Genomic DNA, 13,841 nt, shown 5'->3' with positions numbered 1-13,841 from the left:
AAAATAAAAACAAATAAAAATAAAAAATAGAAAACAAAGAAATAAAACTAAAAACGTTATTCAATATGTTATCGAGTTCATAAATTCTCGAAAAAACGATTAACTCCCCAACAGACTTAATCGAATTTCAAAAATGAATATCAGAAAACATCATAAAAATAACATTACGAATGATGCGTATCAAACGACTACAAAGTGAAAGTTCGACAATTTCTTTCGAACTAGATAGTGCACCAAAAAATAATTAGGTCGGTAATCAGATAGGCATAAACCCGAATAAGCGATAAGCGAATAAGCAAGACGTTCATTTAAGATAGAGCAACTATTAAGCATAAAATTGTTAAAATTAAAATGTACGAAAGTCAAAGGAAGGATATTTATGAATTTTGTAATCTTCTAATTTATTATTATTAACTAACTAATTAATTAATTAATTAATGTTCTTTCTCCATGTATTTGGCGCCACCTCATTGAAACAGCACACCCTGCCACCGGGAAGAAGAAGACGAAGAAGTATCAATGGCGGCGATCGGCATATCCACCGCCCTTCTCTCTCTCTCCTTTGACCGTTGACATTTCCCAAACCAATTCATCAGATTCTCTCAACAGTCTTAAGGAAGCTTCAACTGTCGACTCCCGCAAGCATCCAAAACCAAAATCAAGCTTCTCTAACACGCGTTTGTTTGTTTGAATCTTGTGTCTGAAGACGCTTGATCTTTTCTCCATGAAGCTCCAATCTCTTATTTCCCTTTCTATCAAACCATACGCACTCCTCCCAATTTCATTACCCGCTCAATAGCGCCACTGTAAGTCCTTTCATCTTCTTAATTATCTTAGTCTTTTGATCTTAAACCTAAAAGGAACAACATATTTGATGCAGATAAGCTGATTATTCGGTGTGGAAATGCTTGTTTATGCACTCCTGACATCTGTTGGGATCAATTTTGCTCTGTGTATAACATTCTTTACTTTATATTCTTACTTGAGGAAGAAACCTGGTTATTATAATGTTTATGCTCCAAGGATGTTGGCTGAAGGAATTAGAAACCGTTTCAAAGTGGAGCATCTATTACCTGCTCCAGGATGGATGAGAAAGGCGTGGAAAGCAACGGAGGATGAACTTCTAGAATCCTCGGGCTTGGATGCTGTTGTGTTTATGCGCATTATTATTTTCTGGTAATCCTATTGCCAAATACAACAGGGGATTTCATTTTTTTGAATGAAAAAATGAGATAGGTAATGTCTAATGATGATCTAGATATGTTATCATTTGAAATGATCATTGTAAGGTTAATCTTAGAGTGGAAATATGCTAATAATTGGAGTTCATTTCTTTATTATGTTTTGTCTTGTCTTGGTGCAAATTCATTTTTTTTCTTTTCTCATCTAAATAATGCAGTTTGAGAGTATTTTGTGTTGCTGGGATCATTGGGCTCTTTGTTCTTCTTCCAGTGAACTGCTTAGGAAACCAGTTGGAAAATATTGACTTTCAAAATATCACGAATGACTCGTTGGATGTATTTAGTATCTCAAATGTGAACAATGGCTCGAATAGGTGACTCCATTTATCTTCTTCTTCTTCATTTTATGAAAATGAAGTATAACTGACATGTATTCTTAAGGTAAAGATGTTTTCTTGGTTAATTTTCTCTATGGCAGGTTATGGTTCCACTTTGGTGCTGTATATGTTCTTACAATCTTCATTTGTTACCTGCTTTATCATGTAAGTGTCGGTTTTTTTATTATTTGTTGGTGACATACATGGAACGACATCATAAGTTTAGGATTCTTCAGGAGTTTCTCTATGTATCTGCAAAGAGGGTTGCTTATTTCTACATGTCCAAACCTCAGCCACATCAGTTCACCATTTTAGTTCGTAGTATCCCTGTTTCTCATGGAAGCAGTGTCAGTGCCAGTTTGGAAAGCTTCTTTAGAGAATATCACCCGTCTACCTTTTTGTCGTATGTGGTGGTTTGTCGAACGAGCAGAATACGAAATCTCATGGTAAGTTCTAGCTTCTGTCAAGATTAGTTTTCCTGGGTCATTCCACTCCACTACTGTAGCTGTTTCCTACTCTTGGTTGTGTAGAATGAAATGCATAATGTATACGGAAGGATTACTCACTTACGAACAGAACGAAATAGGCAAAATGTTAAGAAAGGATGCTTTTGTGGATTATTGGAACTCTTGAGGCGAAATGATCATCATTTACACCATTATGAAACGAGGTTGGGAACTTTAGAGGAGCATTTGAGATTGGAACGGTTGGAGACTGCAGAGAAAACAGTATGTGTTTCACTGATTTAGAAGATCTCAAATAAAGTCCTTTGTGACCTTCTGCTTGTCTTTGTGTAGGAAGTGAGGGCTGCCTTTGTTTCATTTAAGTCTCGCTATGGTGCTGCAACTGCTCTCTCCATGCAACAATCGACTAACCCGACAGAATGGGTAGGGGAGCAGGCACCCGAGCCTCATGATGTCTACTGGCCTAAATTTTCGTTTACTTTCATGGGAAGATGGATTTCTAGGCTGGTTGTCATATTCTCATGCATCATTTTCACCATATTGTTTCTCATTCCCGTGGTAATCGTGCAAGGTCTCACTAACCTTGACCAGATAGAAGCTTGGTTTCCCTTCCTTGATGGAATTCTATCTGTGTATGTTACATCTTTTTTCCCTCCCTTTACCCGCTATGCCATCAATACATAATAGCATTATCTAATTCAAATCAGCATCCAGATGAGCTTCTCATAATCTTTGTATTGTGGTTGGCAGGAAAGCTGTTTCTGAAATTGTGACAGGTTATCTTCCTAGTCTTATTCTTCTGTTATTCATAAAAATGGTTCCCCCAATCATGTGGCTCTTCTCGTCGGTCCAAGGCTACATATCTTACAGCCAGATTATGAGAAGTGCTAGCGAAAAGGTTGTTTGGTTTACAGTATGGAATGTGTTCTTTGCCAATGTGCTTTCTGGAAGTGCCTTGAACAACATTTCCATATTCTTGGACCCCAAATCTCTCCCTTATAAGCTCGGTGTACTTGTTCCTACCCAGGTAGGATAATGAGCCTTACAAACAATTTTTTCCTCGAGAGCATTAAAAAAATGTGACTAAATCTTTTTGGCAGGGTTCTTTCTTTATTGCTTATGTTGTTACCTCTGGTTGGACAAGTGCTTCAATAGAACTCCTCCAGTTGTTCCCTCTTATAAGCAGCCTGATAAAGAAACATTGCAGTAGTAAATTTGAAGTCCCCGATTTGCGTTATCATCGCGACATCCCGAGGTTTCTTTTGTTGGGACTGTTGGGTATTACTTATTTCTTCCTCGCCCCTCTCATTCTTCCTTTCCTCTTGATCTACTTCTGCATGGCCTACATTGTTTATCGTAACCAGGTATGCTTATGAATGTATAATTGCTGTTAAGGAAGACCTAAAACCGTTGCTCTTTGTTGGTGCAGATATTAAATGTGTATGCTCCTAGGTTTGAGACTGCAGGGAGATTTTGGCCAATTGTTCATAACTGTATGATATTCTCATTACTACTTATGCATGCAATTGCTGTGGGGATATTTACAGCTAAGAAGCTTCCAGTGGCTGCCAGTTTGGTGTTCCCTCTTCCTGCAGCGACGCTTATCTTCAACTCCTATTGTCGGAAACGTTTTCTTCCGAATTTCCATGGATACTCAGCCGAGGTAACTAACTCATTCAACAACTTTCTTATGTAATAATTTTATCCAGTTTTGAAGTCATTCAATGATTTTGGTGACAGAGTTTGATAAAGAAGGACAGAGAAGACATGAAAGATCATTACAGAATGAATAACTTCTATGGAAAGATGACGACTTCGTATGAAGACCCAGCGTTCTTGCCAATGCGTTACTCAACAACTAGCGACACTGGAAGCTCTACTTATCCTCTCCTATCTCCTGAGTTCTTCCATGTCTGATCCACGGTATTAACACGGACTTCCTATTATTATATTTGTGTTTTCCTGTTTTCAGTTATTGTTTTTGACTGTTTGCAATAATTCTGGAGTAATGAACTTGAACTCATGCATATATAATGTTACAGCAATATCAAATACAACCATGATTGTGAAATGAATGATTTCAAGCAAGAATGGTTTTTGTCCCAATTTGAAAACATTATATGGCATCCTGTCTTTCTTCCTTTCTGGGTTTGAAAAACCATACAAACCCATACTTCCCCTCATCTTCTTCTCTACAGATTATTCCTACTATGACCATGGCTGGACGAAGCCAAATCCCTTAAGCTAACCAGTCTTATCTCGTCCCGATCAAAAACAGACTGTCTATTAGTCAAGTTTATCGTGGACGGAAACTGATCACTATCTTCGCCCCCAGAAGCTTCATACCCATCACTAGTCGATCTTGACCACGAAATATGCTCCTCAGCCGGCATCATACAATTCGATACACCCGTAAGCCCTCGTGCATCGTTAGCAACCGACGAAGTCGAGCCACGAAACGGTCCAAACAAGCGAGGAGGAGAGTCCATACCACAGCTATCAGGAGAAGAAGCTGCAATAACCGAAGGACTCGATATTTCCAAACTCAATCGAGATTCCAAATTGATAGAAGCTTGTTTTTGTTGCTGGACCACAAAGTCTACTGGCCGCAAAATCTTAGACTTTTTTCTTGCATCCGCAGCAGCCTTTACTACGTCTTCTGCGTTTAATCGAGCTAAAGCCCAAGGACTGATCTTTACAGAACCTGCACCTCTTTTACTATCCCCTTTCTTCTTCATCTTCATTTTATTCTTTCCCAGTGAATTAACAGATATGGTATCAGCAGAAACCACGTCGAACTAACAAAAGATCGAGACATTCGTCAAAACCCAAAAAAACGACCATTGAAGTGCGATAAACAATGGGTAACACGTACCTGATCTTCGAGCAACATATGTGGAGGCGTGCACCAAGCAGCTCTATGGAAGTTGTTAAGAGAGCTTACACTGCTTAATCCAGTAATGGAGGAACTAGCAGGTGACATTTGAGGACTCTGTTGATCTTGTTCTCTTAAAGCTATTATATAATCATATGTGCTTATTCCCTGAATTAAACAACCAACAAATGAGTATTAATTCAATGAAGAGAACTAGCAAAGATGAGATGCCTACCTTCTTTATGAGAAGAATATGGAAGAAGAGAAGTTGAGCTAATGGAAGAGTGGCAACCATGGCCAAGATGGTGCAGACAGCCTGTCGAGAACAAACAATCAATATTTGAATATGGTTCGACGCCGAATCGAGAACAAACAATCAATATTTGAATCGAGACTCACCACGACAACAACGAAAGGAAGTAAAGAGAAGCTGCTTCCCAATTTGGAAGTGATCTCAGAAGAGAAATGATTTTGCTTAGTAAAACAGTTAACCAAAACTAGGATTCCAGTTGACCATTGCAGTATAAGCTGCAATCTTACAAACTCCAACAATCAATATTTATAATGAACTCCATTGTAGATGATGAAAATCTTACCAATAGAAGGGAAGAGACAATTAAGGTGAAAAACTTATGGTAATTCCTTTTGCCAACGCAGTTATTCAGCCACTGCAAACAAAGTTAACATTTATATAAGAGAATAAGCTTTCGAAAAAAACGAGAAGAAGAAAGTATCAGTAAAATACCCTGCAGTGGTGATCGAATTGGTCGACACATTTATCACAGACTCTACAATGTTTGCTGTACTTGAACACCTTCTTCCACAAATGAGCTTATGGTTAATAATTTTATATAACAGATAATTCAATTGTTAATTAATCTATGCATAACCACCTCTACTTCACATAAATTACAGTAGAACATCCCATCTTCGTTTGCTTGTCGTTGTTGTTGTTGTTCTTCGCAAACGTTTGAACAGCTGCAAATATAATGAGATGCATTAATGTCTGATGATGATTTGTTGTTTCTGGTAGTTCCATCTGAATTAATCTTCAAATGTTTTTTCGACTTTAAGAAGACACCAGGGTCTGCAGGATCAGCTGCTGTGCACCATATGTATAAGCTGACCGAACATACAATCTACAAAAACCAAAAGATCTAGACTGTCATCTTCTTGTTCTTGAGCTACATTATTTATTAAGTGGCAAACAAACAAATCGAATATTTTGAAAAAGAGAAGTGACAGATCAGAACCCAACAAGCAGAAAAAACAAGTGATCGGGGGAAAGATTAAACAAACCCATTAGAGACATAAAAACAAATAGATTCTTCTTCTTACATAACTTACCAAAGGAGTGTAGATTCCTATAGCAATATGCTGAAAAAGAGTTTCTCCCACAAAGGGAGCAATAAACACATAGAAAGCAACACCCAATGCCAGAAATACAGAAACAGCAACAACCTGCACAAACCAAACCAAACCAAACCAAACCCACAAAGCAAAAAACAAACGATCAACAAAAGAGACGACAGACCCAATTGGGTATTTGAAAACAAGATGTGATTAGAGAGAAAGAAACCTGAAGAGGGTGATAAGGAAGCTGCCATCCATGGCGCCTCATCTTTGAATTGGAGATAGCAAAAGGGGGGCAGGTGTATTCGTGAAGCAATCAATCTCTTTGCCCTTTTGATTGGATTGGATTGGATTGGATTTGATCTGTTCTAAGCTCCGGCCATGATCGAGAAAAAAGAGAAATGGGGGATGTTGGATGGTTGGATTTTTCTCAAAACAGTTGTGGGCCGCGAGAAGAGTGAGAATGATGATGGTGGTGTGTATGGGCAAACGAAAATGCGAGACAAAATTAACAAAAAGCTCACTGCTTTAATCTATTACTACTACTAATTCTACTATCCCACCAAAGAAGGAGAAGAAGAAGGAAGAAGAAGAATAATGATTTCAACACTCTTCATTGAAATAGGGTGAATTTTGGTTGCCTTTTTGTGACTTGTGATGACTAGAGAAAAGAAGAAGATGAGTGTAATTAATTTTGTAAGAAACCTAAATAATAATTAAATTACCTAGTTACCCTACATCCTCCTTTTACTTTCTGTTTGGTTATTTTCGTCCCTTTTTTCATGATGAGAAATCATGTGTCACTTTAGCTTCAAAACAAATTATTTTTTTTCTTTTGATTGAAATATATAGTATATTAAGTTTCATTTTGGAATCTTAGTTTTTAAATAAGCCAAATTTGTGTAATTGCCAACAACTCTCATTTGTATTTACTCTTGTAATTACACTTTTGTATTTATTATCCTTTTTTTTTTACCTACAAAAATAGAGCTTGATCGATTTCCGGTTATTAGATTCTTTGAAAAAAAAATTATTTTAGTTATAATTTGTTGAATTATTATAATATTTTTTATTTAAATTTTACCAAAAAAAAAATTGGAATGTTTTAAATGATTTTGATTGATAATAAAATTAATAAAATTAATCAATTATCTTTATAGAATTTTGGATTATAAACTCTATATTTTGGATTATTTGAAGGAAAAAAAACTTATTTGAAATAGAAATATTTGTAGTAATTAACTTTATACAATATAGAAATAAAATATTTAATTAATAATTTAAATGATTTTTTGTTTTAAAAGAAGTGTTTGTTAATGGTATAATGGATTATAATTTATATATATATATAGTTCACATCAAACAAGATTTAAAAGAAATGGAACAGTTGAAGCTAAACCAATACATTAATTATTAACTACTAATAGGTACATTAATTTAACTAAAAATAATTAATATAAAATAAAACAATAGATATATAATTTAATTTTATAAAAATAAAATAATAATATTTTAATTAATGAATTAAAAAAAACAAATATGAATATATAAATCTTTTAATAAAAAAAAACAACATCAAATTAATCTATCTCTGAAAATAAATCCCTTTTAATCTTGAATTATTTGAAAAAAAAAAAAAACTTATTTGATGTGGAAATATTTGAAGTAATTAAATTTATAAAATATAGAAAAAATATTTTAATTAATAATTTAAATGAATTTAAAAAAAAAAAATGTTTTTAAAGGTATAATGGATTATATAGTTTGCATCAAACAGGATCTAAAAAAATGGAACAGTTGAAGCTAAGATAGTAGCTAGGTTGTAATCACGTGCCCCTATGTTTATTTAAAATGTATGTGTTCTAATTATTTTAACTACTACTACGTACATTAATTATTAACCTAATATGATAGAATGAAGAAAAACATCAATCATTTATTAATATACCGTTGGTGAAATAAATAGGGTTTGTTCTTTTATGGGTTATTTCAACTAATAATTTATAATGTATTTTTTTATTCAAAAAATATAACATTGTATTTGTATCTAATTAAAGTTATCTACATCCACCGGAATCTCAGACTATAGTGTAAGGCCACATAAAATACTATATTATTAATTTTTTTGGTATGAATATGTGTGTCAAAAATTTAGCATAAATTCAAATAAGAAAAATAGATTTTAGATTCAAGTCCCGAAATTGAACCACTTGTATAGGATAGTTATGCGTTGGAAAGATAAATCTCGATTTTGGTAGAGAATGAATGTAACATGCCAACTAATAATTATATTAATTACTTTATCTCTTTTGACTTTTGTTAGTTTATTTGGTCAACTCTATTTGAAATTTTAATGCAAGCATATTAATTCATCAATTCGTATGCAACACAAGCCACGCATAAAGATAAACCCTAATAAACTAGGGTTTGGTTGTTTCATGTTAAATTTTTTAAATAAATTTTATTTGATTATAAAAATAAACTAAAATAGGGTATTTAAGGTTTGGTTGAGTTGGATTGATTGGATTGAGATTTTTTAAAATAATTTTAACCAAATTGTTATATTATTTTTTTCTATCTTAATACTCAATTCATTAATTATAATATTAAAATTTTTTTAATTTTTTTTTACCAAAAATACTTAAAATCATTCTCCATCAATATATTTTTTACATAGTTCAACTTAGGGCGGCAAATGAGCCTAGTTGGTTGTGAGCCGCTCGGTCAAAACTCGATTTAAGTCGACTCTTTAATATTCGAGTCGAGCTCGACCTCGTATAATATTTGTATTAGTATGATTGTTTGTCGAGCTTTTTTGAGCATGGTAATATATAATATAATTTTTATTTATTTTAATATTAAAAACTTAAAACAAATATTTTTTTTACTCTCTCTTCAAAGTCCATATATCAAGCCCACAATTCTATTATTTTACTCTCGCTATTATTTTTACTTTTAGAAACTCTATTTTTTTTTTTTTTAAGGAAATTAGCGACGAAGAAGAAACAAACTCTTTTATATATCATGTTTTGAAATTTTGAATAGTTACAATGATTTCATATTTTCATTTTAAAGATCATGTTTTATATTTGAATAAATATGAAAGTTTGATATTTTCATTTTGAAAATAAATTTTGGATTGAATTCAAGATGAGTATGAACTTGAAAATTTAATTTTTGTTCAAAGTTTCGAGCTGAGTTTGTAGGTAATAGTCGAGCCGAGCTTGTACATAATAATCGAGTCGAGCTCAAATTTATAAATTCGTTGGAGCTCGAGTCGAGCTAATAAATAATTATTCGAGTCGATCTCGAGCTCAAACAAGTTTGAGTTCGGCTTGGCTCATTTGCAGCTCTAGTTCAAGCCACTAATGAATGCCTAAGTTTATAAATGATTAAATTATTATAATATGTTATTGTATTTAAAATATAAATTTTATAAATATATACATATTAATTAATGGAGTGATTTATGTTACTAAAAAAATTCATAGAAAAAATAACATAAAAAAACTCTAAAGAACTAGATTGATATTGGTTATTATTTTTGTATGATTTTATTTAATAAAAAACAAAATTAACAAATTGATTTATATTGATAAAAATATTAAAATTAAATTTTAAAATTAAAAAAATTATAACAATTTCATCAATTAAACTTTGTGATTTTGAAAAGATAAGTTTTTTTTGGTAAAATTTTTGAAAGATATTAATATATAACGATAAAATAAATTAAATAAAAGACATTTTGATTAATGAATTGTATGTATACTTGATTATAGTTAAATATAAAAAAATCAAACAAAACCTAAAAATTAAAGCACCATAAATTTAGAAAAGTATTTCAGTAATCTGAAAAACCTTTGATATAAGAAATTTTACTATATATGAACAAAATTCAGAGTTAATAAAATGATTTCTAGTAAAAAGAAATATAACAACCGCATTATTAGGTATGACTCAATGTCTCACTTTACAATATTTTTCCATTCATATTTTACTATGACAATATTGGTTGGTTTTAATTTTTTTAAAATATATCCAATTACAAGATACACACTATGTGTCAAAATAAGGACAACAAATTGGGTCACCAAAATTGTGATTATTCACAAATAACCAATTGCACCTAATTGTGATATTCATATTGATTTGAGATTAACTCTTGCTTATTATTTGAAACAAATTGATCATATAGTATGTATTATATGATCACTCTAATTTACATTGAATTTCTTTACCTAGGCCGTCTTCTCCTTCTCCTTGTATTTTTAAAAAACTCATTCAAAATCAATTTTCCAATCAATCACTTCTCAACAATTATATCACTCATTTCATTAACCAAAATACTAAAATACTCTTTATTTTAAATTATTATTTTTTTATTTTATTCATATATATCAATATATTTTAAGTCTTTTACTAAAAATAATCAATACTTCCTCAAAATCATCACCAATCATTACTTTTTTTACTCTCGAAATTTTTTCAAAAACCTAAATCCGAACAAATGCCTAATTTGGTAAGCTGCAAATGATTAGTTGATAATTTTATATAAATTGATCCATTTTGTGCTGCCCAAGTAATATCAAAGCCCATAAGAGATATTGGACTAAGGAATCAATGGGATAGAAGACTTTGTATTGTATGTGGTTTATTTAATTGGATGTATATAATATAATATTGAAAAACTTATTTAGAAAAAATTTAAATATACTTTTATGAAAGGACATAAAAGGTCCCATTATAGGGTGGCAAAAGAAGGATCATAAAATAATTAAATATTGAGGCAATATATGTAAATATGATTATTGATGGGTTGTAGGTAAGGGAACATTTGATGTGCGTTATTGCTGTCATATTAGCAATGTGCCAAACATGATTTTTTTTATTAATATAATAAAAAAAAGTAATTGTTTTGCTTCCAATATGAATTCAAAATTATTGTAATAATAAGAAAAAAGAGATATGGTTTGAAAGTCATGATTAAATAAACTTTTCTAGATTCTTCTAATTATATAGCAATATTAGCTTACTTCTTCAATTTGTTTTTCCAAAAAATATATTAGTGGGTTCTTACCTTCCAACTTTGAATATATACTCTTAATGCATCATTCATGCCCCCAAGTCAATAGTTGATGTTTGATTTATTTATTTTTTACCATATTCATGTATTTTTATTGGTATAATTGTCAAAAATAATTGTGTAATGTATAAGTAAGAAAATTTATAGAATTTTTTGTTCGATACCATTGTGGATCTTGTAAGTATTGGATGTGACAACGATTAGATGATAGGAATGTAAATGTTTTCAAGTTTGGTTAGGTTTTGACCTTAATTAGATGGTTATGTTGTTGTTTTATTTTCAATTTGGGCATTTTTTTGTTACTGCTTATTTTGATATTTTTTGCGGAGAATTGTTTGCGACTATATTATATGTACATGCTCTTAACTATTTTAAAATATGCAAAATTAACATATTAAAGTAGCTTAACTAACAAAATTCTTTTAAAACAAGTTAGATATATGAGAGAATTGATTCTCATTCAAAACCTTAAAAACAAATATTTAAAATGGTAAACAATATAATATAATTGAAATGAGTTGTTATATAAAAAAATTTATGTCTGACACCAAATATGGTATGACTTAACATAATCATGACATTTGAGTTTTTTTTAATAAAGTGTTTGTTGTTAAAAAAATGATTTGGATTGACTTTTGATATATAGGATGAGAGAAACTCAAATGAAATGAAATTAGTATTTAATTGAGTTAAAATATGAAAGACAAATACCAAATTTCAGTTGCTTTTTGTTACCTAATAATGGCCCATAGATAGGTGGGTGTTGATTTTTTATTTTCCTAAGTTGGTATTGAGTTGCATTGAATTGATATTATAATTTTAAATGTTTTATTTTTTAGTTAAATTGCGTCGATGATGTGACATTCTACTCACCAAATTGACATTGATGTCTCGATGCATTTTGATTTCTCGTTTTCATCCTTCACCAAACAAACAAATATTATGCATCTGCCTAATATTTGAACTAAAACCTTATTTGACAAATAATATTTAAAGTATCTACTATTATCAATTACTTATTTTATCAAATTATCATTTAAATATATTATTTATTTATTCAAATATTTTATAGGTGATTCTCTAATTCAAATAATGCAATAGAACTTGAATATATAATGTAATTGACTAACATCTTCTCATTACATTACCTTGCCTCATCAAAATTAAAATTAATTTAATTTCACAAAATAAAGTGAAGATTATTAATGTTGAGACGTTGTACAAAAACAAAAGGAAAATAGTTACACCCAACAATTAAATTCAAGAAAACTTTCAAACTAATAACAAAAACTAATAATATTAATAACTTCATTTTTTTCTCAAATTTTATTAATACACAAACTACTCTTTAGTTAAAAGAAGAATATATATATATATCAATGAAATTACTTTTAAGTTTGTATATAGGTGTATAAGTGTCTACAATAGTGAATTTTGAAATGATGAATTTAAAAAAAAAAACTAATAATAAACATAGATAAGATCAAAGTGGTGTATAATAATTAATAGCACATTAAGGAATATATATATAGTTTAATTTCACATTTCATATGGTTATATATAGATTTATTAATTCTCAAAGATTCTAAAATTGCTCTCATTTTAAAATGGTCACAAAATGTTGACAAAACGGCAGCTCTTGTCAATTTATTTTTGGTAAGAATTGACAAATTATTTTCTTTGACTATATCATATGTCATACTCAACCATAATATTTGAAAATTAATTAATTTAAGAAAATACAAAAGAATCCAAACAACTTTTATAGCCAATTAGTAATTGGTGGAAGGCAATTCAGTCGGTTGTTTCTCCCTGAAGATGATGACACCTTGTTCATTGTAAATTTGTAATATTCTTTTTCTAAACTTGTCCTCAAAGTTATTTATTTAGTTCTCTTTGATTCTGATTATTTTATTTTTAATTTTTTAAAATAATAAAATTGTTTTATATAGGGTGGATACAGGTCAATATAACAATTAATCAACTAGACTAAATTAATTTGATAACTATAATATAAAATTATTATACATTTTCGCTTAAGACACCTTAAACTTTGAAATCAGTCGATAGTGTAAAATTCATTCTCAATGATACTGTGACTCTAACACATAATCCTAAACAACTAAAATGAAAGATGCAAATAGTTATCTTTCTATATAAAGAGAGATATTTTTCCTCTTCAATCCTCAGCATGCATCCATTAAAGCCTTCAAATTCCATAGACGAATATTCACACTTTATGTAAGTGTGGATCTACCCTAAGGAACTTGGATTGTAGTTCGGATGATGTAGTTCGGATGACCTAAAATATCTGGTATTTATATAACTAGCATTAGTATATAAGAGGGTAACATTAACGAGAAATAACATTGTTATTGATAGTTTACTGCAGTTAAAGGAAAATAACCACAATAAATTAGTATGGTATGACTTAACATAATCATGACATTTGAGTTTTTTTTAATAATAAGTCTCAACTTAAAAACTCGTTAAATAATTTAAGAGAAA

The 13,841-nt window shown here is 30.7% G+C and overlaps 2 protein-coding genes across 3 annotated transcripts; one reads left to right on the top strand and one right to left on the bottom strand.

Annotated features, from left to right (window-relative positions):
* The first annotated feature begins 511 nt into the window (after window positions 1-511).
* LOC124921660 (CSC1-like protein At1g69450) lies at window positions 512-4,128 on the top strand. 2 transcript variants are annotated; one of them, XM_047462344.1, is made up of 11 exons: window positions 512-806; window positions 881-1,176; window positions 1,400-1,555; window positions 1,660-1,723; window positions 1,795-2,004; window positions 2,089-2,286; window positions 2,356-2,654; window positions 2,773-3,049; window positions 3,123-3,386; window positions 3,452-3,685; window positions 3,763-4,128. In XM_047462344.1, the coding sequence occupies exons 2-11, from the start codon at window positions 905-907 to the stop codon at window positions 3,937-3,939; spliced, it is 2,151 nt and encodes a 716-aa protein (XP_047318300.1). In that variant the 5' UTR covers window positions 512-806; window positions 881-904; the 3' UTR covers window positions 3,940-4,128. The 2 variants fall into 2 exon arrangements, with proteins under 2 accessions (XP_047318300.1, XP_047318301.1); XM_047462345.1 differs by lacking the exon at window positions 512-806 and having other exon boundaries at window positions 1,010-1,176; window positions 1,453-1,555.
* On the bottom strand, window positions 4,026-6,869 carry LOC124921661 (probable protein S-acyltransferase 22). The gene is made up of 9 exons (XM_047462346.1): window positions 6,477-6,869; window positions 6,245-6,358; window positions 5,791-6,036; window positions 5,643-5,711; window positions 5,494-5,565; window positions 5,297-5,425; window positions 5,133-5,213; window positions 4,898-5,065; window positions 4,026-4,820 (listed from the first exon to the last, which is right to left on the bottom strand). The coding sequence occupies exons 1-9, from the start codon at window positions 6,516-6,518 to the stop codon at window positions 4,215-4,217; spliced, it is 1,527 nt and encodes a 508-aa protein (XP_047318302.1). The 5' UTR covers window positions 6,519-6,869; the 3' UTR covers window positions 4,026-4,214.
* Between the last annotated feature and the right edge of the window lie 6,972 nt (window positions 6,870-13,841).

Source organism: Impatiens glandulifera, chromosome 1 (genome assembly GCF_907164915.1).
Source record: "Impatiens glandulifera chromosome 1, dImpGla2.1, whole genome shotgun sequence".
Lineage (NCBI taxonomy): Eukaryota > Viridiplantae > Streptophyta > Magnoliopsida > Ericales > Balsaminaceae > Impatiens > Impatiens glandulifera.
This window is presented reverse-complemented; position numbering and strand designations above follow the sequence as displayed.